This window comes from Halichoerus grypus, chromosome 4, assembly GCF_964656455.1.
Source record: "Halichoerus grypus chromosome 4, mHalGry1.hap1.1, whole genome shotgun sequence".
Lineage (NCBI taxonomy): Eukaryota > Metazoa > Chordata > Mammalia > Carnivora > Phocidae > Halichoerus > Halichoerus grypus.
The window spans coordinates 165,297,676-165,323,322 of NC_135715.1; the positions used below are offsets into that span (position 1 = coordinate 165,297,676).

Sequence of the window (25,647 nt, forward strand, 5' to 3'; positions counted from 1 at the left end):
ATATGGTAAAAATATTATGCTTTCCTTTCAAAATTCCATTTATTCAGGCCACATCTGGTGTCAAGAAACAGAAACCTATTCCATCTGAGCTAAAGTAAAAGTGTGATTTATTGTAAAGATAATTATCCCAAGCAAATCCAAGGAGAAAGAATATACAGCCAGGCCTCATGAAGCTGGTGAACCTGACTAGCTCTGAAGACCTCACAGCAGAACTGTGCGGCTCTCTCTAAGTCACTCCCTTTACCATGATCCAGACACCAACTTACTCAGCCATTTTTCTCAGTGCAAGTTTTTGACACTGTGAGAGAAAATCTATTGGTTCCCCTTGAGTAAGGTGTGTTTATTCTAGTCCAATCAGTTGAAGCCAAGGCGGTAAGAACAGCCGAGCAAACATGGCCACTCGTGTCCGTGCCTTAGGTATGGCCTGTGGGGGAAGCAGGCTCTCTTAGAAGCAGGTACAGGCAAGGATGCAATGACTGACCATTGTATTTTAGTGTAGTTTAAAAAAACAGCAATTGACACCAAACTATATGAGAAAATAGGACAAAAAGCAAACCTATGAGTGGATTCAGGTAACACAAAATGATTGAACTCAATCTTTTTGTGTGTGTGCAGTCACATTATTGTCTAGCATAACATTATCTAAGATGGAAGTCAATCTTGCAAACTATTCTTCCCTAAATACAGGCATTCATGGGTCTTTCCATATTTATTACACCACCAAATATCTTTATAGTTGGTCTAATTTATCTGTTGCTCTTCCACCCTTTTGTCTTCAGAATCTGTAAAAGGAGGAGAATGAAAAGGTGTAACTATTTAAAGATCCACTAGTAACCTATGTTTTTATTAGCTTTTCGTTTGCTCTCCTCTTTCTTCTGTTTCCTGGATTCCTGTATTCAATCTGATTCAACTGAGGGAGTGTGTGTGAGAGGGATTCTATCTATGAGGGACATCAAACCACAAGACCATCATTAGATCTTTTACATACAGCAAAACTAAACTCTGGCCTCCCTCCTGACCTTAATCTATTTCTACTTGCAGTGTTGCTTGGTTCCTTTGCTTCCCATTCTGAATTTTGCAGCTACATGGTCAGTTCCATTTCTTCTCTTGGCCCTGCTTCTCGTCTATGTACCAATTCTAATTCCCCCTAGTTAGCCCCACTCCAAAGCCCATCATCCTATACATCCTATTCAGAATGGAAGGTACCATGGATTTGTTCATTTTATTGGACATTCAAATAAGAGTGTGGAGGCGTGGATGAATATCCTGACTGGTCAACCCCAAAGAAGTCTATATCAGCCTGGTTTTCAAAAAATACCATGACAACTAGGTTATAGACTTTGAAAATCTGGACTTGCAGATATATCTGTGTCCATTTCCTTACTTATTCATTCTGAAGGAAGGATTCAGTTGCCATTGACATAGCCCTGGTTATAAATGTAGGAAGGGAGGTTCCAAAAGTGTCAGCAAACAAAGCTGGGGATGTAAGGGGGAAGGGTTTGAAAAGAATTATATCTGGGGGACACTTGATCTCTTCTACCCAGTTCTATTAATAGAATAAGAAAAGACTAGTTAATGTTTTGTTTCCCCACCTACCATTTATGGCTTCTTGACTGTATGGCTTTTCAGAGATGGGTTGAGGAATCAGATCTAAAAGATCCACTGCTGTAAATAGAGAATGGGCAGAACAGAGATTTTAGTATCTAAAGCACATTGATTTTTGAAGTTAGTCTCATTTTCTCCTATCCTGTTGCTTCCACTCCAAGTTTCTCTGAATGCCTTGTTCTTGGGAAGCTGCAAGATGCCCGATCACTTTTATATGGAGTCTTGAGAACTGGACTACGTTCTTCTGACCACAACGTCATTCTCTAAGACCCGACAATGTGAGTCATGACCATTAGCACTACAGAGATGGTATGTGACTCGATTGACTTAGTGTCTGACATAACCAGGTTTTTTTCCTCATCTTGGATTAGATCAGAACACATTCTATCTTATATTCTGAAACCAAAATTAGATAAAACATATTGGATTTAAAATATAACTAACAACTATGAAATGGTCTAGGTCAGTGTTTTTCAAACTTGGTTGACCATGACTCACAGTAAAAAATGCATTTTACATTATAGTTCAGTATGTGCACTTGTGTGCTTACAATAAAACAGAAAAAGTTACATGAAACAGGACTTACCCTTTTCTTATCTTTTCTACTCATCTTTGTTTTTCTTTTCTATTCTATTCTAGTGCATTGGGAAAAAAAATCTGTTCTTCTTACTTACTCTTTTCTTATCACTTTTATTCCAGTTTAAGGAAAAAATGCCAGTTGTTAAATTGATTTCATCACCCACGATTTTTTTTTTCTTTTTTTAGTAGGCTTCACACCCAGCATAGAGCCCAAACGGCGCTTGAATTCATGACCCTGAGATCAAGACCTGAGCTGAGATCAAGAGTCAGACGCTTAACTGACTGAGCCACCAGCCGCCCCCCACAAAATTTTTTTACGACCCACTGAGGCCACACTGTGGAAAGCACTATCAAGTGATATTTGATTCTAATGCTCATTCAACACATAGCCCCTCAAACAACCTGAAATCAGCCCCATTTTCTCTACTTTATCACCACTAACCTTCTTCAGTCTGTATAAGATTATGACTTAGTAGAGGGTCTAAGAATCTAACATTTTAATTAACAACTTGGATTGTTCTGATGCCTAAACTCTAGAATACATACTCTACAACTTGGCTCTTTTTCAACCATGCAGGAAAGCTGCCAGTCACCTTGCTCATGACAGATCTGACAGTTTTTTCTCAGTTCTCTCACAAGGGCCTTGGAGCCCTCAGTCATTTCCTTGAGTATTGCTCAATACCAGCTGGGCCAACTGGAACAACAGTGCTGCACCCATCCGAGAGATACTATATAAATACCTATTCTGTCTGGGACTGAGCTCACCACAGTCCTCTGGACAGTGATTTGGGTGGCTCCATCATCGTCGAGGGGGCCAATGAGAAAGCCAGGTTAGTTCTCTAAGCCTAATAGCAGCCATTTCATGCTTGTCTTGCCACCCACCAGCCACTTGGCTGAGCTCTCAACCAGCCAAACTAGAGATGACCTCCACGTGCCTCTTCCAGTTCTACTCATCATTTCGGGATCCTCTGCTCTAGTCCAGCTACTCTGTTTATTGTCTTCTGAATACAACTTTAGACTGCCTTGGGTTCACACTTCTGGTCATGCCTTGGCCACCTGAAATGCTTCCTCTGCCCATGTGGCTCCTTCTGGTGGGGCACCTTTCACAGCTTCTCTGACTCCTCCACCTGCAGGCTTCTTTTTCACTACATGACATGAGAAATTTCTACTCATCCTTCCAGACTCAGGTCCCATGTCACTTCTACTTGAAAGCCTATCCTAACATTGCTGTCCCTATCAGGAGACCCCCAGTGTAGTTCCATTATACCTGGGCCTCTCTCTACATACCACTTCCTTCTCAACAGGGTAGGTTTTTTTTTTTAAAGATTTTATTTATTTATTTGAGAGAGAGAGAGAGAATATATGAGTAGGGGGAGGGGGAGGGGCAAAGGAAGAAGCAGACTCCCTGCTGAGCAGGGAGGACATGAGGCTCGATCCCAGGACCTCAGGATCATGACCTGAGCCAAAGGCAGACGCTTAACTGACCGAGCCATCAGGCGCTCTCAACAGGGTAGTTTTTGATTGGCTTTGCTGTTTCCCATGCTAGACGGTGAGCACTTTGAGAGCAAGAACAATATTTGATTTATGTTCATGTCCCTAGGACCTAGTGTGGTTTCTTTCTTTCTTCTTTTTATTGTGCTAAGAACATATAACATGAAATCTACCTTTTAAACATGTTTTTCAGTGTACAGTACAGTATTAACTATGTATACATTGTTGTACAATAGATCTCGAATATCTTCACCTTGTGTGACAGAACCAGCAGAGTTTCTGAATAAATGATCATTTCATTATCTTTAGCCATCTTAAGTCCCAACTAGATTTGAAGATACGACTAAGTCTTCTTCATATATTACAAGGAATTCTCCTTTCCTTGTGCCTTTCTAACACATATAAATTCTAAGATTATTTATTATATACTCTCTTTCCTTTTGACCTGTATTGCTTTGTTTTATTGAGTTAAAAAACTCATTGTGCGTCTTGGCATTTACTTCCTCGTATTCTCAGGGCTCCTCTCCCCAGACATATCTGTATGGCTATAACTGTCATTGTGTCTCCAGTGTCTCTCACAGTGACCAGTATACAGAAGGTGCTCAATGAATATCTGTTAATTTCCTTCAAAATTTTAATGGATTTTAAATATGATCTGATTTTTGAATATAGGATGAGGGTGATAAAAGATTTAATTTCCACTTTGTGGCTAATAGATGATCAAATTCCTTTCTTCAAAATTTAGTGTTAAGCCTTGGATAAAAAGGACATTTTTTTTTTTTTTCAATTGTTATACCTACCATCTGAGACTCTTTGATTTTCCTGGCTGTTGTATGTGGTAGGTAAGGTGGTCTTTTCGTTGCTTTTGGCTATGTCAGTCTCTAAAAGTCAAGAAATTAAGTATTAAATTAATCAAAAAGATTAAACAAACCTCATGCATGAATCATCTCATTGATATGCTAATAAGCAGAGATCTCCAAACTGTACAAAATTCTGATTATTTTCAATGCCCTGATCTTGGAATCTCTGGAACAGTGTTTTGGGCAAGGTCTGAAGTTGACAGAATCAAGATCTATATCTATATCTATATCTATCTATCTATCTATCTATCTATCTATCTATCTATCTATCTATCTATGCCTTGACCTTTGTTAATGAAAACAGCATAAAATTAGGTTACTCTTTTTCAACAAACCCTCTATAATGCAAGTATTACGGAAAATTCAGGACTAACTACCAAAGGAGTCAAATTTAGAATGACTTCTTTATAGCCCATTCTCAGAAGAGGAATTTGCAGCTCTACTCTGCAAAAGCAGGAAGCCACACAGAGAGCTTCTAAACTCTGGGAATAAAAGAGTTCCAGTGAAAACCAACTGCTCTTCGGACTTCTGTGTCTATGCCCTTGGATTCCATGCTGCCTTTGGACTTTATCTGCTTTTGCCCATTCCTAGTGACTTGACCACTGGCAGAACCAGATCTGAATTCCCAAAGCCCATCCTCTGCCCAGAACCTCTTTTCCTCGAGGCCTGGTCTCTCTGCCCTTTCCACACTGCCATACTTTGACCTCACTAAACCCTTTCTGGTCTGGACCAAGGACAGTCTTCTGTCCCCTGCCAGGTTCTTTTTTACCAGTTAATTCATTCTGAGAGGCAGCAACTATTTTGATTGGGTGGAATCTGTACCATACTGGTTGTTAAATATTTTCAATATTTAGAGATCAAAGAAAGATGATAGCACTTTCTTGTGAGCTTAGTATTAAGAGAAACTGCCAGTGAGAAAAATAGGCTTGTTAAAATGTATTGTTTTTTTTTTAAGCGATCTAAAAGTAAATGGAATGTTGTGGGTTGGATTGTGTTCCCAAATGGGAGTCCCAATCCCTGATACCTGTGAATGTGACCTTATTTGGAAATAGGGTTTTAGCAGATTTAATCAAGTTAAGATGGGGTCGTACTGGAGTGCAATGACTGGTGTCCTTTTTTTTTTTTTTTTTTTTACATTTTTAAAAAATTTTTTTATTGTTATGTTAATCCCCATACATTACATCATTAGTTTTAGATATAGTGTTCCATGATTCATTGTTTGTGCATAACACCCAGTGCTCCATGCAGAACGTGCCCTCCTCAATACCCATCACCAGGCTAACCCATCTTCCCAACCCCCTCCCCTCTAGAACCCATCAAAAGGAATAAGATCTTGCCATTTGCAACGACGTGGATGGAACTGGAGGGTATTATGCTGAACGAAATAAGTCAAACAGAGAAAGACATGTATCATATGACCTCACTGATATGAGGAATTCTTAATCTCAGGAAACAAACTGAGGGTTGCTGGAGTGGGGGGTGGGGTGGGAGGGATGGGGTGACTGGGTGTTGGACACTGGGGAGGGTATGTGTTCTGGTAAGCGCTGTGAATTGTGCAAGACTGTTGAATCTCAGATCTGTACCTCTGAAACAAATAATGCAATATATCTTAAGAAAGAAAAAAAGAAGAAGAAGAATGTAGCAGGAGGGGAAGAATGAAGGGGGGGAAATCGGAGGGGGAGAAGAACCATGAGAGACAATGGACTCTGAAAGACTGGTGTCCTTTTAAGGAGAAGAAACAAGACACACACGGAGAGGAGACTGGCACGTGAAGACAGAGGCAGAGACTGGAGTGATGCAGCTGTAGCCCAGAAGAGGCAGAAAAAGGTGCGTCCCTAGAGCCTTCTGAAGGACCATGGCTCTGCCAGCACTTTGATTTAGGCCTGCTAGTCTCATTTATTCACTAGAGAGTAAGTTTCTGTTGTTGAAGCCACCCAGTTTGTGGTCATTCGTTACGGCAGGCCTGGGACATGAATACATATGTTACACACAACATTTATAAGGTCATTGTGTTTTTAAGATGTGATTTCTTTAGCATTCTTATGAGATGTTTTATTTCGAAGGACACACTAAACTTGGCAGTTTCTTTTGTCAATAATTTCATTTAAAAGTGATAAAGTATAGATTACAGTTATCAATATTCAATAGCGATTCAGTTTTAACAAGTATTTTTAAAAATTTTTTCAAGATTTTATTTACTTATTTGAGAGAGACAGAGAGCACGAGAGAGAGAGAGAGAGAGAGAGAGAGAGAGCACGAGCAGGGGGAAGGGCAGAGGGAGAGTGAGAAGCAGGCTCCCTGCTGAGCAGGGAGCCGGATACGGGACTCTATCCCAGGACCCCGGGGTCATGACCTGAGCCGAAGGCAGATGTTTAAATGACTGAGCCAACCAGGAGCCCCAACAAATATTTTAATAGTCTTTTAGTAGCAGCTCAATAAAACATCACATTGAAAAGATTACCTGATTGATAGGGCTGAAAATTGATCAAATCTCCAAGTGCAACAAGTTTCTCCTGTTGAAAAATTTTATAATCAGAGAAGTGACCACAATTGCTAGCTTAATCAATCAATCTTCAATAGAAAAACACTTTGGGTCTTGATTTTTAAGTAACCAACAAATATTTTTAACATGCCAGACATTATGTAACATAATGAGTAGTGTTCTTCTGATGATTTCTTCAAAGTCTTATTGCCTCCTGGTTGTTTTTAGGAAGAAGATGCAAATTGAACCCACAGAAAATCAGTGTGGGTTCCTTGGCCTAGAGGAATCAGTTTACGGTCATTATCAAAGTCAGTGTTCTTATATCTATTCAGACATTACCTGAATGAGATCACTTGTCATTCTGGTCATTATTTGTTCACTGATTTCAATATCTTTGAGATCTGTAAGAACTACCCAAGTTCCATTCTCAAATTTTACAGGCATAGAAAAGACGATCCCTTCAGGAATACCAAACTGGCCTGTAGTGAGCAAATAGAAAGCAAAGCAAAACAAAAGCACTCAGAACAATACACCCTTCATGTAAAGCGTTGTAGAAAAGGACAGAGATCGTACATGATTTTTAATGGTAACGGTGAACTAAATTTCTGAGAATTCCTTTCCTGGGAGGATTGAAACACCTACTCTAGAAGTATTGACTGAGCATCTCTCCAAGTTCTGACAACTCTCTCTTCTGTGTTTCTCTCTGAAAGAAGAACTACTGCTCCCTCCTGTTACCCCTTCTGTCCCCTCAGGCTTGGTTCAGACCCCACGCCTGTGCCTTGGGGGCTCATGTCTTTCTCCTCCATTTTGTCTAGACTCCTTTTTTCCGCCCCCTGTGGCCTTTCCTTGCCCCCTCACTGGCCCAAGACCCCAAGACATTTGTTCCCCTGGCCTTGCGCTCTTCCAGCCTGCTGTGGTGGTCCCATAACTGCAGTGTGAGGCCTGGGGTGGGGGTGGGGGGCTGGGGAAGTTGATGATTTCCCGGCAGCTCCCAGGGCCCAGTTTGGATGTGTTCCAAATGAAAAGATGGACGACACTTACTACTACTAACTATGCAACATTCAGATAGAATTGCCCCCCTGCCTTTTGTGCCTCCATCAAATGAGAAAATGATTCTCGCCATTCTAGTCATCAAAAATGCGGTCAGTAGAACAAAAATGTGAGGATAGTCAAGAAACCAGGATCTAAAAGGCCTTTCCTTAGAGGGCATCTGAGGTTCTCTGTTCGCTCTCTTTTTTTTTAATCTGTAAAGAGCCAGCCTGATGGGTGGACAACATACAAGAGTCTACCTACATGGTTTCAGGAAGACAGTGATGACCTGCCCTTCACCACCAGTATTGCACTGTTTATTGGTGAATTCCTACAGAAATTAAACTGTTAACAAATAAAGATAAGGTTTTAAATGCCTATTACACTAAAAAGGTAACATACTGATTTGATTCACCTTATGCATAAAAGCGTGCTCATGCGCCTTACTGCAATTGAAACAAGATTCCCTGAGTGTCTAACCCTGAAGTAGCAGCAGGAAGACTCAGCCAAAGCCCTGCCCTCAGGGTGTATGCGCTCGAACACAGGACACAGGGGACTTAAAGAAATTAACCACGCCACCAACGAGGACAGGTTGGAATGCGCTCCCTGACAGAGGGACAAAATGCTATTCACATACAGAGAAGAGACAGATGATTTCAGACTTGGGGGATTTGGGAGATTTCCTTGAGCTGCACGATGGTCACTGGAATAACAGGGAGGATGGTGGTTCCACTCATAACATAAGGAACAAAAGAGGTAGATCAAATTGGAGAGGAAGACCATGAGTTCAGTTTGGTGTATGTCGGTCTGAGGTGACAGCATGGTCCAGGGGACAGTGTTTCATAGGCTGCTGCTCAGCAGAGAGGTGGAGGCAGGAAGCTTTAGCAGCGAATGAGTTTGCACAGGGAGAAAGTAAAACACAAAGGGAAGAGAGATGCTTTCGATAGAACCCACAGAACACAGAACAACTCTTCTCTCTTTCCTACTCTTCAAAAATGTAGAAGTCCTCTGAAGTAGTTTGTAGCAGATGAAAGCGGTGAGGTTGTAAAAATGCATACACAGTATTTGCAGCTGGAGCTTTCCCCGTTCTCACGGGTGCCCTAAGATCTGCATCCTGATGTGTCCTTCGTATCCTGACCCTGGATCTTCGCCACTCTGGCTCCTGGGGGGTGTTCTTTCCACACTAGTCTGCCAGGTAAACACTGCTCAGACTTGAAGGCTTCCTGGGGGGTCACCTCCTTATTGAAGTCTGTCCTGATTCTTCCTGCCATCTGCCTAAAACCAACCTTGCTTTCCCTTCCTCAGCTGGGATACAGTGAGAACAGCTTAGTGGAACTCTGGAGTTTTTGTAGCTGGCTCTTCTTCCCTCTGCTCTAGGTCTCCTGAAGGCAGCAGCTGTGTGTGTGTTCCCTGCTCATTCACACAAAACATCGCAGAATTTCTCAATGGCTGAATGAGTGCATGAATAATGAGTGAGTGCATGAACGATAAGTGAGTATGGTACTGTGGAAGTCCAGACAGCTTACAGACCAGGTAAGGCAGAAGGCAGGGACACAGAAGCAGGGGTATGAGGCATACAGGCAGGTTTGAAAGTAATACAAAATAAAAAAAAAAACCCAGATTGACCTTCACTTAGTACTCCCAAAGACACGATCTCCCCAGGTGGTGAGCCATGGTACCAGTATTTCAATGTAGTGGCTATACTGTGTGCAGATAAGATGGCTCCAAATTGTTTTCCTGTGGCCGTCAGGTTTTTAAGAGTTTCCACATATTGTCTGTTTACCCAGTCACTATAAGGAGAGAAAGAAACGATTTTACAATGGAGGGAAGAATGGGAATAAAAGAATGTTCTTTGGGTCAATGGATCTCAGTATAAGAAATCATCTCCATAAAAGAGAAATATGCCTTCCTGTGTACCTTCCTTATTCAAGCTTCTTGAATCCTGTAAAAAGTCAATCGACTCCTGCTATCTTCTTCTTCATGGAACACTACATCAAAAACTAATGATGTAATGTATGGTGATTAACATAACATAATAAAAAAAAAGTCAAAAATATTGGAAAGGAAGTTAAAAAAAAATAATAATATAGGGCAATATGGGCAGAACATACAGGGCAGGCTGGCAATCCCATCTTGGGGATTGAGCTCCCAGAAACCCTCCTAAACAAAATGCCATCTAATTTAATTTTTTCACTGAAATGTATGTTTTTATTTGTAACAAACAAATATTAAGCTATAAAGTATTTTTGTACAAATTTAATACTTTCTTAGCATGGTATTTATCATCTATGAATGATTTTGGGGAATTCAGAATTGTTGCAAATATTTGTATGGAAAAAAAAACCCTCTAACAAATAAACAGTGATTTTTAAAAAGCCAAAAAAAAAAAAAAGTCAATCGAAAAGTAATGAAATATCACAGAAAGGAATCCTGAAGTGTCAAAACATGATAATAGAAATACGGAACACAGAAAAGTGGTCAGACTGCAAGAACAGTTTCAAAAAATTTATTCTATGTAGACGTTATCTTGGAGCCAGTGGTAACCTTCGTTCTAAAGAAAATGTTATCTGGGGATAACATTATCTAAAGAAAATGCACATTGAGAACTGGGGAAATAACTAAGTTGTTATCATCTGAAGTTTAAATTTAGGGAGTAGACCAGCTGGACTAGAGAGGGCGATAAAGGGCTGCCCCTGCTAAGCTAGCACCCAGAGGAAGCATGCGCCAGGAGGGTGGGCTCGGGGGCGCATCATTTCTGGGCAGGGATGAAGTGCCCCTGGCCTGAGGAAGGGGCAAAGGAGAGGAAATGCTACAGCTGGAAAGGGGCTGCAAAGCTTAGAAGGATGCTTCAGAGCCACTCCTCCTCCTCTCCCCTCCCCCGCCCTGTCATAAAGGTAGTGCTGACTGCAGTGGGGAGGTTCTTGGGGCTTTGCCTGTACTAAGCCATTTCATCTTCCCAATGACCCTGTAAGGCCCATGCTTTGGGACCATTTCTACCTTGCAGATGAAACACCTAAGGCATAGAGTGGTTAAGTAACGTGTCTAAAGTCATACAGCTAGGAAGTGGCTGCTTGAGAATCCCAACCCAGGTAGCTTGGTTCTAGAGACGGTGCTCTTGCCCAGTCCTCGGTCCTGCCTCTCCTGGGACAGAACACCCAGCACGGCCTAGGCCCGCTCACCGTCTTAATTTCTTATTCTTGACTCACTTTGCAGATGCTTGATTTAGAGATAAATTTAAAGGAATATGTGAGCCATTTTAAGGATAGTCTGAAATATAAAAATTCATAATTGCAAAGTCAAATAAATTGGGCGTGGGGATTGACCAGTTGGGATTCTGTGGGATTTTCTGTATCTTCAATAGAGCACATAAACAAAGGTGAGTGTGAACAATACCAATGCCAAGTCATTTTGGTTCAAAGATTTCTAAGATGATTTAAAGGATTATAACAACCATTATACATGTATCCAACATTGCTAGTATACTTCACTTAAAAATATACCATACCTATCAAAAATCAAGCTCAAAACAGGACGTGAGTAGTTAGGAGGTCCCCAAATAGCACTCTCATATCTGTAAACCTTGGCTTTTCTCAGATCAATGTAGTTATTTCCACTAATATTACCCCAAACTATCACATTTTTGATACCTGTGAAGAGAAAGAAATTTAAAATTAACATAAGAATGAGCATTAATACAAAAAATTGCCTGCAGTCTATTTTTTGTCTGTGTGTTGTTTTAGGATTGATCTTTTTGCTATAAAATGATCTAAGTTTATGCTCCCCCCAAATGTACAAATGACATGGATGATTTACTGAATCATCAGGGTTCGGCAATTCCTAATCATGTTCATACATAGGCCATATGAGTGAATTCAAGAAATACTGAAATGCTCCCTGAAAGACCTTGCTACTGAAAATTATACCACTGGTGTGGTCCTAACTTAACCACTCTGCTTGCCATTAGGAGAACTTTTTATCTGCTTTGGTTCTGACAAAGGTTCTTGATTCTAGACTGGAATAGAAATTTGGGCTAATCACTTAACCCCCGGATGGGTTTCATTTCCTGCAGAAGGAGGGTGTTATAATAAGAGGACCTCAGGAACATCCTAATCAATAAGTAATTGAATTAGCTTCTATGTGTAAGGCACTTTTAGGTGGAAGGTTTAAAAGGAAACACATCAGCCCAAATCCTTGCAACGTTCTGGGGGTGGAGGGGAGTGGGTAAGAAAGCAACTACTATACAAAGTGATTCCCCTGTGGAGGAAAATAAGAGGACAGGGGTTAGAGAGAAATAGGGATTAAAATTTAATATGATTCTAAAACTGTGGATATTCTAGGAATGTTGTATCTGAAGTGAAAATAAGTAATTTTATTGATTTATTAACTTATTTGTTTAAAGACTTAATTATCTTCCAAAGTCATACCACTTCCTACGGTGGAGATTAAATTCTCTACTGTTGTGCATGAGGTAAGTTTGATGTGTAGGTTTCAAGTAACAGAATATCCTTCTGACTTGGCTTAACTAGGAGGAGCTCACTTTTCTCAGGCAATAACAAGTTGAGGTAGGCAGTAACACTGGTGCTTGCTCAGTGGCTCAAAGATGCTATTCTTTTGGCCTGCCTCTCATGGTCCTAAAACAGCTGTAGCAGCTCTAAGTATCATACCCTCACATGGTTGTGTTCAAAGGCAGGCAGTAGGGAGAATAATTTTTCTTATCAGACTTAGGGCTCTATATAACTCTGCTAGAGAAAATCATAGTGGACATCTGCTGTTTTTCCTCCTAACATTTCTTCCCTACGGTTTTTCTTTAACAGCATCCCGGTTTTCCTTTAAATAACTACCTTTTCTCAATTTCAGTCCATATGGTTTGGGTGGGGCTGTCCTCACCCCTCAGGTCTATCAATAGGCAGGAGTCCCAGATTCCAGACTCCTGGCCATGACGATTGATTTGGAGATGGGCAAATGGCCCAAGCCCGGCCAATGAGATATTATCCTGCTCCTTTTGTACATTTGAGAGAGCAAGCCCTCTTTCTCCTGGGTTGAGCTAAATTATGAATGTATGAGCCTGGAGACACCAGTGGCCACTTTGCCACTCTGTACAGAGAGCCTGCCTGAGAAGCAAACCAATGCTGAGGAAAGCGGGGCTGAGTGATAGGTCAAGAGAGAGTGCAAGCCAGTCCTGACATCATCGTTGGAGCCCCAGCATCCATCTATGCCTGAAAATAACCTCTCTCTGTCTACAGTCTACAGTCGCTTTGAGTGGACTTGCTGTCACTTGTAGCAGAAAGAGTTCCAACCAACCCCAATGCACATGGTCTGAGAAACAGGGTTATGTGTGAACTGAACTCAAGGGACATCCTGGAAAGATCTGCTACCCTCTTGGCATCTGGACTCTTCACTGAATGACTCTCCTTGATGGTTTTCTGATTTCAGGAAACTGGCTTTGTTGGTGCAGAGTCTCTCGTTGCTGCTTTGCGGACCATTCCCATGGACCTCTGTCCCTCCAAAGTCTCTCTTTCCTTTACCCAACGTTTCTCCATTTCTCTTTCTTCTGCTTCTCATATGCTTATTGGCTTTGGGTCCAGGAGAGCTTAAATTTATGGCACCACCAGACCCACACGAGAGCAGCTTTCTAGTTGAAAGCCCCCACCTTGTTTTAAATTTTGTAACACTGCCTCTTCTTGGCACTTCGATCAGCGTTATCAGAAATTTTTTGTGATAAAGCAGTGTCTACATATCTGTATATAAGGTTGGCACAGAGACAAAATGATTAGAAAGTGTTTTTCTTTCCTACTGAATAATTTTATAGCAATTTGGCTAAGGTAATCACTGAACCTGGGGGTGAGGCACTTAAGATCTGTGTGTGAGAATACCAGAAGTGATGGGTCTAGGGCCTTCCTGTAAAGCAGTGGGTGATACAGCTTTTCCTATAATGTAGGGGCTTCCTGAAGCCCTTTATGGCCCCAATTTGGAGCATGTGAGGCTCACATTTCATCGTCTCCCCACTGTCTTGAGGGAACGCCTCGCACCTCCCTGCGTTTTCATGGGCTTTGTTGCACCTGCTCCAACTAAAGGCACGGACACCTAAAATTTGTTAAAGATGATAAGTGTTTTCAAATACAGCACTTCTCTTTTAAATACAACAATCCATTTTCTAATCCAGTCTCATCCTCTCGTGGTTCTGACGTCTACCGGTTCCAAGACTAATTGGGGGCAGAAACCGATCAGACAGCAGAATCCTGCGGACAAGTTTAATACCCTTGCAAATGTTTACCATCACATCGGTGGGAAGTGGGGTGGAGCCACTTAAACACACCCCTGATGATTTTTTTTTTATAACACTGATTAGGGGCACCTGGGTGGCTCAGTCGTTAAGCGTCTGCCTTCGGCTCAGGTCATGATCTCAGGGTCCTGGGATCGAGTCCCGCATTGGGCTCCCTGCTCGGTGGGAAGTCTGCTTCTCCCTCTCCCACTCCCCCTGCTGTGTTCCCTCTTTCACTGTGTCTCTCTCTGTCAAATAAATAAATAAAAATCTTTAAAAAAAAATTAAAAACACTGATTACCTTAGTTGACTATTATTATGGAAAATTGAAATATTAGGTTTCAAATTATAACTAGAAAAACAGAAATCTTATTATATTAAACATTGGTTTAACTTTTTAAATGATGGACAAAGTCAGCCTGTCATGAAAAATAGTAAGAAAAAAATGTTCGCACCGTAGTCAAATCACACAGTAAGGAGTTCTTTGTATCTGCTTCCTACTTTCTATTCCAGATATCCAGAATAATCCTAAAGGGGTACAGTGTTCTTCCTAGCAGCTTTGAAATCACGTTGTTGAAAAACAGAAACAGACACAGAAGCTCACTCACATGAGGAGGTTGTTCTCAGTTTTCTGGCCAGTGCAGCTCTAGCTTGGCCTTCCACGCCCAGAGCCACAGCAATGATGTTGTGGGCCACGTTTGGGGCGTATCTCATAAGCAAAACGGTTTTAAGATTCACAAACGTTTTTCCTCCCACAATAACTCTGACAGAATCGTGAGCATTTTTCTCGATCAGGTATCCATAGAGCCTACACAAAGGAAGCCTGCTTCGGATGCAGTCTTCTAGAGTGTACACCTCCTGGTCAGTGTTCTCATCCAGGATGATGATCACGTGGGCCTGGAGGAAGGCGTCCTCCACTCGGGTGCAGATGGAGATGCTCCGGAGCAAGGGGGCCACCAGGTCCTGAGTTTCAGTCACGATAACGTGGAGATTTTCTTCTGCCTGCTTATTGTCAAATAGATTCAGGCTAATTTCCGTGTGCATTCCAAACACTTCACCACTTGTCAAGATGGGAATTAGGTTGTAGCAGGCAGGGACAGATGCGCTAATAAAAATGCAAAGCTGGATTATGAATGGTTAAATCTTTTGCTCCTGCTAAGCTTTTATTCTTAATAGATATTTCTGCAGGTGCATTAATAGGGTGGTTTAATATCTTAAATAGGCATACACAACCACATAGACTTTTTAAGGTGAGGAAGCAAAAGTTGAGCAAAAATATTCTTACCACCAATCCCTTGCTCTGACCATCTGAACACAAACCCCAAATAAGAAATGTATAAAGACTTTTCAAATAAAATAGAATATGCAGAAAGCAAAATTTAAAAGAATGGTGTCAGAGTAGTCTAATTACATGTTGACATTTTCTTTCAAAAAGGTAAAGAAATAAGTTTTATTTAACCATAGCTCTTTTCTACTTTATACCCTCGTCTACAAAGTAATGACATTTTTTTTCTTTGGAAAGGACTATCTTTTCTAAATCCTTGCAAAGAAGCTCAGGATCAGCATAGGCTAGGTGTGTCTGTACCCACAATCCGGCAAGTATCTGGGCGCTCTATAGCTTGGCTACCAATCGACAGGTGTAATGACCCTGACAGGAGTTTGGAAATGCACCTGGGCATTTTTGATCTTCACAATGGGTTTAGGGAGGGGTTCAATGAAGGTTTCAACAGTATCTGTACCATTTTAATCCTTTAAAAATATCTAAAGGTGATGTACTATTTATTAAATCTGGGTGTGAGTTTCATGTTTATGCTTATTACATCATTCTTAATTCTTTTCTGTGTTGAGCTATTTCATAACGAATAATTTTCCAAAGGAACGTGACTGTTAGGATACATGCAGGTGTAGTAAGAAAGAAGGGCAGTGTGAGAGACACAGTGAGGGGTGGGGAGGGAGAGAGAGAGCAAGGACAGCAAGAGACACCAAGAGAGAGACGGAGTACAGAGACAAAAGGTGTTAGTGAAGACTGCTTGTACCCACGACTGAACGCGGTGAGGAGCAAGGGAGGAAAAAAAGGAAGAAGGAGCAAAACTCAGGTGTAGTATAAACCCTGGGAGGTTTGTTTTCTGTTTTTTACAGGTTTTGGTTGCCGAGGAGGTATCCACTTCAAAGATGGCTATCTGCAGTAAACCCGCTGCCAGCCACACCGCTAAGGAACCAGGGGCCCTCCCACACCGAGGCTCAGTTGTTTTAGAGATCTCTGATGTCAGTAACTGGCCAGCCGGGCCGCTTGTTTTTTCTCTTCCCAAGCTTTAAATTTCCACTCCTAGGTTTTAAATTCGGCAGTACAGAGTGAGCCCACAAAACCTAAGTCCCCCACTCTCAACCCCAATAAAAGCGGAGCCCCAGGGCCTTGTGTGCTCACACATTCTCTCTCTCTCTCCCCACCAGTGACTTCACTGTGTGGCTCCAGGGCTGCCATGTCATTTCCAGGATGTGTAAGTAACAAAACCCCTTCTCCCCACATTTCCTGTTGGTTATTGCCGAGGGGGTCTTGCCAACGTAGTGAGAACCACAGTCTGGTCCAGCCACAACATTGGTTACTGAAGCGGGCACACAACACGAGGTCAGCACTAGCAAGTGGGAAAGCGAGGCAGGGCAGCAGGCAGTGAGACCGGAGTGGGGAGAGGAGAAGGAAAGCGAGGGAATGGGAAGGAAGGGCGGCAAGGCAAAGAGCAAGAAGGCAAGCAGCAGACAGCATGAGAGACACAGAGTGAGGAGACAAGAGCTGGAGACAGGGTTGTCGAAGTAATGATCTTTGCTATACAGTTGCTCTTAGATTTTATACGTTTGTGTGCATACATACACCTATAATCTAAAACTTAAATATGGAGCTATATTGGGGGATATATATGTATATATTCACATATCTATACATGTACATATCTATACATACGAATCTCAAACTTGACATTCAGAGGTTCTTCCATCATGGACTTAGTCCCACCTTATCGTCCTTTCTAAATATAACACCCAATATCATGAATCCTGGAGTCTGACTGTCCCACCTGGTGATCCAGACCTGCAAAGGGTGGATGAGATCTTTCCTGATTTCTTCCTCCAGTTCTTTTTCTATATGTGTTTCCAGGTTCTCTTGAGCAATTATCTTCATCAGCTCAGTAGTCATGCTAGAGGTGACACCATAGTAAAGCTAAATATTAGGAAGAAAAAGTCAACACTGACAATGATTATAATGGAAAGTTCTTGTTTAAAGCCAGAATAGAATAAAGAGAGCAGAGAGAATACTTTGGAAAGCAAGACATTTGGAGAACAACTTGAGAGAATGGCAATGTTTTGAGCAGACAAACCAACTTAATCCATATACCTGGGCGTATTCCAGGAACTCGTTATATCCTCCCAAAAGCAAGCCCTTTCCTCCACGATCCAACAGCTCTCTCCATATGATGGGGGACTTTTTGTGACTCCACGTATTTTTCTCACACAGGTCTTTTAACCATTCCTATTGAATGATATTCCAAGAGAAGTCGTCCATTGCATCTGTCTCAGAATTCAGTTCCATACTTCAGAATTCAAACACAAACTAGCTTGTTTCTTTTTTTTTACTACCACTGAGCATACATAATAAAATTTAGATATCTTTATGTTGTAAAATGTAAATAGAGAAAATAATGGTGAGTGAAGTAACAAATTAATCAAATACGAAAGACTATTCTTCAAATTCGCTGACCAAATAAAGGTACCGAAAGTTGCTCTCTTTGCCGAGGAGACGGAGAATGCAAGTGGTTAGCTTAAAAGAGAAGCCAAGTCTTCCAACTTAGCTGATTTCAAAAAAATTCAACTGGTTCTTACCTTGCTCTTCTATGTGAGATACTTCCAGTCTTAGGGCCACCTAAATTTGATATTGCTGTCCAAGTATGTGGGTATAGTTTGTCATTCGGACCGAATTAATGAGCTAAAAGTTATCTGTGGATTTCTAATAGTATTCATTAGACAAAGTTTAAATCATCATTATCTGGTTTGTGTAGACCAGGCCTTCTAATGACAAGAGCTGAGTAGAGACAGAGAACAACATTCTTGTGAGTAAAGTACATGACAACATTCTTGTCATTGGAGGCATGTGTAATGAGGCTAGCTTACACATAAAATCTTAGAAACTAATTTCTCTTGATGATGTTGAAGATCTCTCTGCCTTTATCTTCCCTTAAAGCAAACAATGCTGCTGTGAGGATTCCACCATGGTTCCCCTATTCATTGCATAGCCTGGCCAGTGAATTGCCAGGCCTCTGGAGGAAAGGGACTCTGCCCCATAGGACCTTCAGCACCAAGTGGGGCATGTTGATGTCTTGGTAGGACTGGGGGAATATGTATAGGACTGGACCCTGAGGGTGCAGAATCAAGAGTGGAATATAAAGTTGGACAAGGGAGAATTTATCAATATAAATCACTCTTCTGCAACTCAAGGGTACATATTCTGGCAAGCACCTCAGAAGACAGTGGCAACACGTTGCTAGGATGGCTCTCCGAAGCTTGGAGAAAGTGATGGTTCACGTGAAATGAAACAGAAATGCCAGAACATCCACAGAAGACAATGGAAGAAGGAATCAAAAAGCTTAGAAAAATAGGCATGCTGGAGTGGATATGCTACTATGGAAGGCAGGAAACCTACTAGTCCATTATGTTCTCCAGAAGGGCCTGGAGGACACTACATCCATCAAAATGATAAGAACTGCACTGGTGATAGGTTCTCAGCATCATGGAGAAGACTGGTGTGGCTGTCCATCCTAGGCCAGGGCTATTACAGGACATGCTGTTATAGAGCTGGACTCCCTGATAGAATCCTAAATAAAAAGAGGCCAGGGGCAGTGCCCATCAGAGAACATCGACGGTGATAAAAGCATGGAACAGCCCAGCAGATAAGGTGACTTAGCTGAAGGCACACTGGGCTCACAAAAGAGACAGAGGTTATGCTACAGCCCTAGAGAACAAGCCACCACTCACCAAAGCTGATTGAGCCATTGTGGCTGCTAAACGTCCAATGTGCTGGCAACAGAGACCAACACTGACCCCCTGATAATGGCACTATCCCTCAAAGACCCTAACCAGCCTCTTGGTGGCAAGTTGATTACATTTTACCCCTTCTACCCTAGAAAGGGCAGTGATTCACCTTGACTGGAATCAACATATATTCTGGGCAAAGAACTGCTTTTTCTTCTTATAGGGCTTTGGCCAGCACCCTGCCCAAGAGCTTAGAAAATGTTCAACCTAGCAACATGGGATTCTGCATAACATCACTTTGAACCACTTTGGAGTAAAGCATGTGTGGGATTGGGCACGTAACCATGGGATGCACTGGCCCTATTATATATCACATCACCTGATAGAGGGATAGAACAGTTCACCGAAGGTGCTTAGAGGTTGCTACCTTGTAAGGATAAAGCACTGTCTTTCAGGATGCAATATACACCATGAATCAATATAGTGCTTTCCCCACTAGGTGAAATACATGAATCCAGGAACCGAGGGATGGAATTAAGAGTGACCCAGTGACCCACTTGGAGAATTTGTGCTTCCCCAAGCCCACTTAACTCTAGATTCTATGGGTCTGGAGGTTCTAAATTCCACAGGTGCCAGGGTGTTTCTATCAGGAAGAGTTCCACTAAACGTTAAGCTATGGTTGCTGCTTGGTCACTTTGAGCTCCTGTGCCAAGAGACAGCAGTCAAGGAAAGGAGTTACCATCCTGGAAGGAGTACCTGGCCCTGCTGATCAGGGGCATGTGGGCAGGAAAGAATATCTGGCATCTAGGTGACCCGCTGGGGCATCCTTGGTACTGCCTTGCTCAATTTTGCCAGCAAGTGTACACGTGCTGCAGTCACATCCAGTAACCTCCTGGGAGACTAGGACTCAGACCCCCGAGGATACAGGTCTAGGTCATCACACCTCAGAAGTCACCTAGACCAGCAGAGGGTGAGGGGGATTGACATTGGATCATAGACAAGAACGGTGATGAGTGTCAGTTACAGCCCTAAAATGATATGCAGTGGAGACTGTGGTTCCTTTCACTGACCATCCTCTTGTCAAGTTTCCCCAGGGAAAGATGCCAACCAGAACCCCAGAAGAGCTGCTCCCAGATGGTATGAATTTATTATATGGAACATGTAGATCCAAAAGGCACAACAACTGGTGAGCTGTAGCAGATCCTGTCATATGTCGTTCAGATTCCCCCTTCATGACCAAGACACTCATTCCCTGGGTCACCAGGTGTACTTACTGCTGACGGCTCAGTGCTGAGTCTCTCTCCAGGAACTGACCTCAGAGAGGTTCCCTTGCCTAGAGTTAAGTCCCCTGCCCAAGAGCAGCCTGCATCCAAGGACTGTTAGTTGTGTCAGTACAAAAGCCCAGCCCCCTTACCTGTATTTGGGGCATCTCTGAAGGGCCAGCCCAGCTTCAGAGGCCAGGGCTGGCTGAGCCCTCTGTTGCAGCAGCACGGTGGTTCAAGCTCTCCTGTGGCACAACACTGCTGTCCTCACTCCTTCCCAGAGCATTATTCCCAAGAGCACCCCACAGTAAAGGAAACTCCTTCCCCCAAATCTCTGTTGGTGGGGAAACACAGTCCCAAAGAAGGGTATTTCAAATAAGCAAGTGCCTCATGTCATTAGAAATCAAATGAAGGAGAATGAAAAGTTAAAAAGGTTAATACAGGTTACCTGGATTCCTGGGAGAAAAAAACAGCTAAATTTATTCTACTGATTGGTTAGGGCCTCATTTGTTTTACTAGGTACAAAGAAAAAAACATATAATGTTCTGAGACTGCTAAGTAGGAATTAATTTTATTAGTGTTAAAATATCAGTAGTACATGAACATTCATTATTGGAAGCCCATCTGATAACACTGGCTAATATTTCATTAAATCAGAACACATTTTTGTGAGTGTGTGAGTTTAACAAACAATAAAGGTTTCTTACCTCCCAAACATGAGGATGTTGTGTAATTTTATGTACCCGAAAATCAGGAAGATTCTTTTGTAAGTAGTCTGCTAGGAGTTCTGCTTTAGCATAATATGGGCAATCTGCTCTACCTAAAAGAGTTCAAATTTGCAACATTTTCTTATATCACACAGAAACTATCATGTAGTTGTAAGTATTTGTCATATAATTACAGAATTAATCATATAGTTATGATATATTTTATAACATAGAATTATAGTATTAAACTGCCACCATATAAACTTCTGATTTTTATAACAGTAGTAAAAATAAAATGATCTCACAGGAGGTCAGAATCTTAAGTAATAAAATGTGGAAAGAAGAAAAGGCGATTGGATATTTACTCTCCTCCAGGAGTGTGCTAGACTTCACATTCTCTAAGGGGCTGCCATGCTACTAAGCATGAACTATTAATAATGAGCTAGTCATTAGTAGCCACTAAAAGGCAAAGTGTAAAGTGAGGAGTGGTGGTAAAACCACAGGTAGATTTGATGTGTGTTCCAGGGAGTGGTACTGGGGGAGAGGAGAAGCAGAGAAAAGTCTGGGATAACTCCTAGTTTCTGGCTTGGGTAGATGATCCTGTACTTACTGAACAGAAACCACAGGCAAGACGTTTAATTGTAGACAAATGCAGCTGGAGGTATGCGCAGTTTATCTAAGTGGATAAGCCCAGCAGGAAGCTGCACCTATAAGCTTGAAGTGCAGGCCCCATGTAAGGGCTTAAGAAACAGATTTTGCGGCCATCAATACACAGGAAGTTAGAGCCGCCAGAGTAGATGGATTGGGTGGGTGTCTGATGGGAGTTGGAGGGGCAGGGGCCCAGTGCAGAACGCCCCCTGCAACAATCTTCCCCAGTTACTCCCAGTCGTGACTTCCTCCACTTCATGGCGACTTCTAAATCATCAACCCTCTCAACCACTCCCTGTCTGTTAGCCTCCCTGTTTAGTTCAAATCCATGGTTCATGAGTTCAAACCACACTCTAGCTCATGTTTTAAATTATCTTGCCCCACTATGTTTCTGGCAAATCAGCCTGGTAAAAGCCTCTCACCCTGGATGAACGCAGTTACCTGCCTTTTCTGTTTCTGGGTTCCATCTGCTGCTAGGCACCCCTGGAGAAACATGGGAGAAGCAAGCAGAGAAGCGCCATTATAAATTCATGGTCACTGGCCTCAACTGGCCTTCAGCTCTGCCTGGAGACTCTTCTATTTTCCTTATCAGCACTCTCTTCTGTTCTCCACAATTTCCATTCCAAACGTGGCCCACTTCTTGCAAACTTCTTCCTTCTCTCCATTTTCCCACACTGTCAGAAGAGATAACCTTGCTTTCTACTTTACAAAACCCAAACCAAATCAGGGGCACCTGGGTGGCTCAGTTGATTAAGTGTCTGCCTTCGGCTCAGGTCTTGATCCCAGGGTCCTGGGATCGAGCCCCGTATTGGGCTCCTTGCTCAGTGGGGAGCTTGCTTCTCCCTCTGCCTGCCACTCTCCCTGCTTGTGCTCTCTCCCTCCCTCTCTCTCTGACATAATAAATAAATAAAAATCTTAAAAAAAAAAAAAAAGAGTGATCTAAAAACAAAACCAAATCATACAAAAATGTTGTCATTTGGGAAATCCCCTAACCTCCTGCCATCATACCTACAAGCCTGTCTGCATCTGGACTCATCCTTTCCTTCTTTCTCCTATTCATGGAAGATGGCTCCTACCTCCTGTTCAGCTCTAACCTCACCACTTAGGCTCTGAACACCACCCTCTTCCTCCTTCAGAATTGCCACCAACTCTGCTTAATTGGTTAACCTCTCTTTCAGCACCTTATCCCTATTCTTAATGGTCCTTTTCCATCCTATTTAAATATAGTCAAGTTACATTTAAGTTTCTCCTGTCTTAAGAAACAAAAAGCCTATGTCCCTCTCTAGCTATTGTGTTCTACCTGTCTTCTTCTATTAAAATTTCTTGAGAGAGTTCTCTACACTTACCATCCCCAGTTCTTCCCTTCCATTTGCTTCCCATCCCCCTGCAATCTGGCTTTAACCACAGTTCTCTAGAGGGGTATCAAGGACCTCCATGTCACTACATCCAATGGATACATTTTGATCATTTTCTTGTTGGCATTTGCCTTCTTCTATCCTTCTGAAACACCCACTATGGTGGGGGTCATTCTTCAGGTTTTCATCCTACTTCTCTGGTCATTCTCACTATACTTTGTAGGTTCTTATTCCTCTATTGATCCACTAAAAGGTTAGCATTCTTCAAGGCATCTTTATACTCTATGCATTCTTCCTGGGGGATCTCCTCCACTCCCTGGGTTCAAGTAGCAATCTGCACATCCAGTTCAGAACTATCGCCTTATCTAGATGTTTATACTTTCCTGTATTTTTCCATCTCCCTCTGAATGTCTCATGGGCCCTCAGCATGTCTAGTACAGATTTTGCCAAAACTCCCCCACCAAATTTGCTCTTCTCTTATGTTCATTATGTTCAGTTATTTAAGAGAATTAAGAGTATCCAGAGTATTAAGCCTACTTTTCCACTTTTTTTTTTCCAATGACTCATCTACCCATTTTTCCAAACCACTGGTTGGAAATAATTTTAACTCTTTCTTCTCCCTTGCCTTCCTCCACCCAATCAGACATTTAGTTCTATGAATTCTGCCTCCCTAATATCTCTCTAGTTCACTCAATTCCTTCCATTTCCATTTCCCACCATACTAGGCCAGGCTACCACTATCTTCTTCCTGGACTATTGCAACTAACTGGGGTCTTGGCATCTAATCTTTCTCTTCCCATAGAGAATACCATTCAGATAAAATGCAAATTTGATTATGTCCTCTCCTTCCAAAAGCCTTCTATGTACTTTAGATAACATTCGAAATACTGAACATGGCTCACAAGAATCTATATCTAATTCTGGCCTCAGCCTATGACACTCTCTTTCTTGTACCCTTTGCTACAATCCTACTAAATCTATTTCCATTTTCTAGCTTTCCTCATTCCAACCCCAGCCCCTGCCATGGATGAGTTAATCACTCTCTTCTTCCCTACCTCCTTCTGCTAGGTAACTCTGCTTAAAGATCTCTGCTTAAAAAACCACTCCGTCCAAGAAGCCTTTGCCTGACTAAAGGCTCCTGCCACTGGTCCTATAGAACCGGCCCTGCCACTAGCCCACATGTAACATTCTTTGTAAGTGTCTGTATCACTGCCTTCCCAGCATATAGTCAGTCAGTGCTCAAAAATGTTCTTCTGAACGAATAAAGAAGCAAAGGAAATAGATTTCCAAGCAGATGGGAGATGTCAATTGTGTTAATGCATCAGAAAGTTCCAATAAAGACTGGACAGCTTCTGTAAAAGTCATTGGTGACTGATGAAGGCCATTTCTGAAAGGAGGCAGAAGTAGAAGCCAGACTGAATGGAAGAAGTACCTGAAGAAACAAAAGCAGTCTACTCTTTCAGGAAGCTTGCTACGAAGGGACGGAGGCAGGTACAATAGCCCGTTGTTTTTACTAAGACCCTTTAGTAGTTTTCCGGATGCCAGTGACATTTTCCATCCTTTTCCTCCATTTGCTGACAAAGGTGGGCTTCCTAAAATGCAAACCCATTAAGGATACTCTCCTGCTTAAAAAAATTTTAAGACTCCTCATTGCTTTCAAGATACAGTTCAAACACCTTTGTTTGGGGCACTTTAGGTGCCAGGATCCGGCTGCGGCTCCCATTCTAGCCCCAGGTCCAGTCACTTCCTCCATATCTAGTTTTTCCATTAGGCCATGAGACTTCCAGCTGTGTGCCTTTATCTGGAATGGCCTCCCTATCCCAAACCTTCACAAAATCAGCTGCTGCAACACCTCCCAGAGCCCTGTGCACATCTCCCTCATTTCATTAATTACAGTGGATCAAAATTACTTGTTTACATGCTTCTGCACTCCGTGAGACTGAAAGTTCCTCGAAGGCCCAGGTATATCTTTTCCCCCACTGTGTCCCCAGTGTCCGGGAGTGCTTTGCACAGGACCCTGCCCAATAAGCATCTTTGAATGAATGCATAAGAAGCCTGGGGTAGTCCATATAGAGGTTGGAATTGCTAGAACAAAAGGCAGTTAAGAAAATCACTGCTCAGCGACCAAAGAGGGTGAGTAGTTGTCGGTGTTTTGAGCGATCTACAGGCGGACATGGGGATCACTCACCCGCAAGCACGAATTTGGCCATGTTAAAGCCTCGACCCAGGGGCAGGAACCGCGGCTCGGCGGTCTCCTGGCAACCACGGCGTGGCGCAGGCGCACTCTGAAGTTGAGAGAGGGGTCTGGGGCCCTGCCAGAGGGGTTATGTGTTGGGGCACACGATCATACA

General features: G+C 42.3%; 1 protein-coding gene across 5 annotated transcripts; it reads right to left on the bottom strand.

Moving 5' to 3' along the window:
• Positions 1–25,588, bottom strand: MDH1B (malate dehydrogenase 1B). 5 transcript variants are annotated; one of them, XM_078071237.1, is made up of 13 exons: positions 25,485–25,571; positions 24,729–24,888; positions 21,294–21,406; positions 17,694–17,866; positions 17,377–17,519; positions 14,917–15,413; positions 11,552–11,693; positions 9,673–9,836; positions 7,357–7,496; positions 6,997–7,048; positions 4,476–4,556; positions 1,597–1,665; positions 1–782 (listed from the first exon to the last, which is right to left on the bottom strand). In XM_078071237.1, the coding sequence occupies exons 5-13, from the start codon at positions 17,493–17,495 to the stop codon at positions 742–744; spliced, it is 1,305 nt and encodes a 434-aa protein (XP_077927363.1). In that variant the 5' UTR covers positions 17,496–17,519; positions 17,694–17,866; positions 21,294–21,406; positions 24,729–24,888; positions 25,485–25,571; the 3' UTR covers positions 1–741. The 5 variants fall into 5 exon arrangements, with proteins under 5 accessions (XP_077927363.1, XP_035963880.1, XP_035963885.1 ...); XM_036107987.2 differs by lacking the exon at positions 24,729–24,888 and having other exon boundaries at positions 17,694–17,828; positions 25,485–25,588; XM_036107992.2 differs by lacking the exon at positions 21,294–21,406 and having other exon boundaries at positions 17,694–17,828.
• Between the last annotated feature and the right edge of the window lie 59 nt (positions 25,589–25,647).

Coding starts and splice junctions, on each gene's coding strand:
- MDH1B (XM_036107987.2), bottom strand. CDS start 25,506: ATGGCCAAATTCGTGCTTGCGG. Junction 21,407..25,484: donor GGCCAAATTCGTGCTTGCGG/GTGAGTGATCCC, acceptor GAACTCTTTTAG/GTAGAGCAGATTGCCCATAT. Junction 7,497..9,672: donor TTTGGGAGTACTAAGTGAAG/GTCAATCTGGGT, acceptor TGCTCACTACAG/GCCAGTTTGGTATTCCTGAA.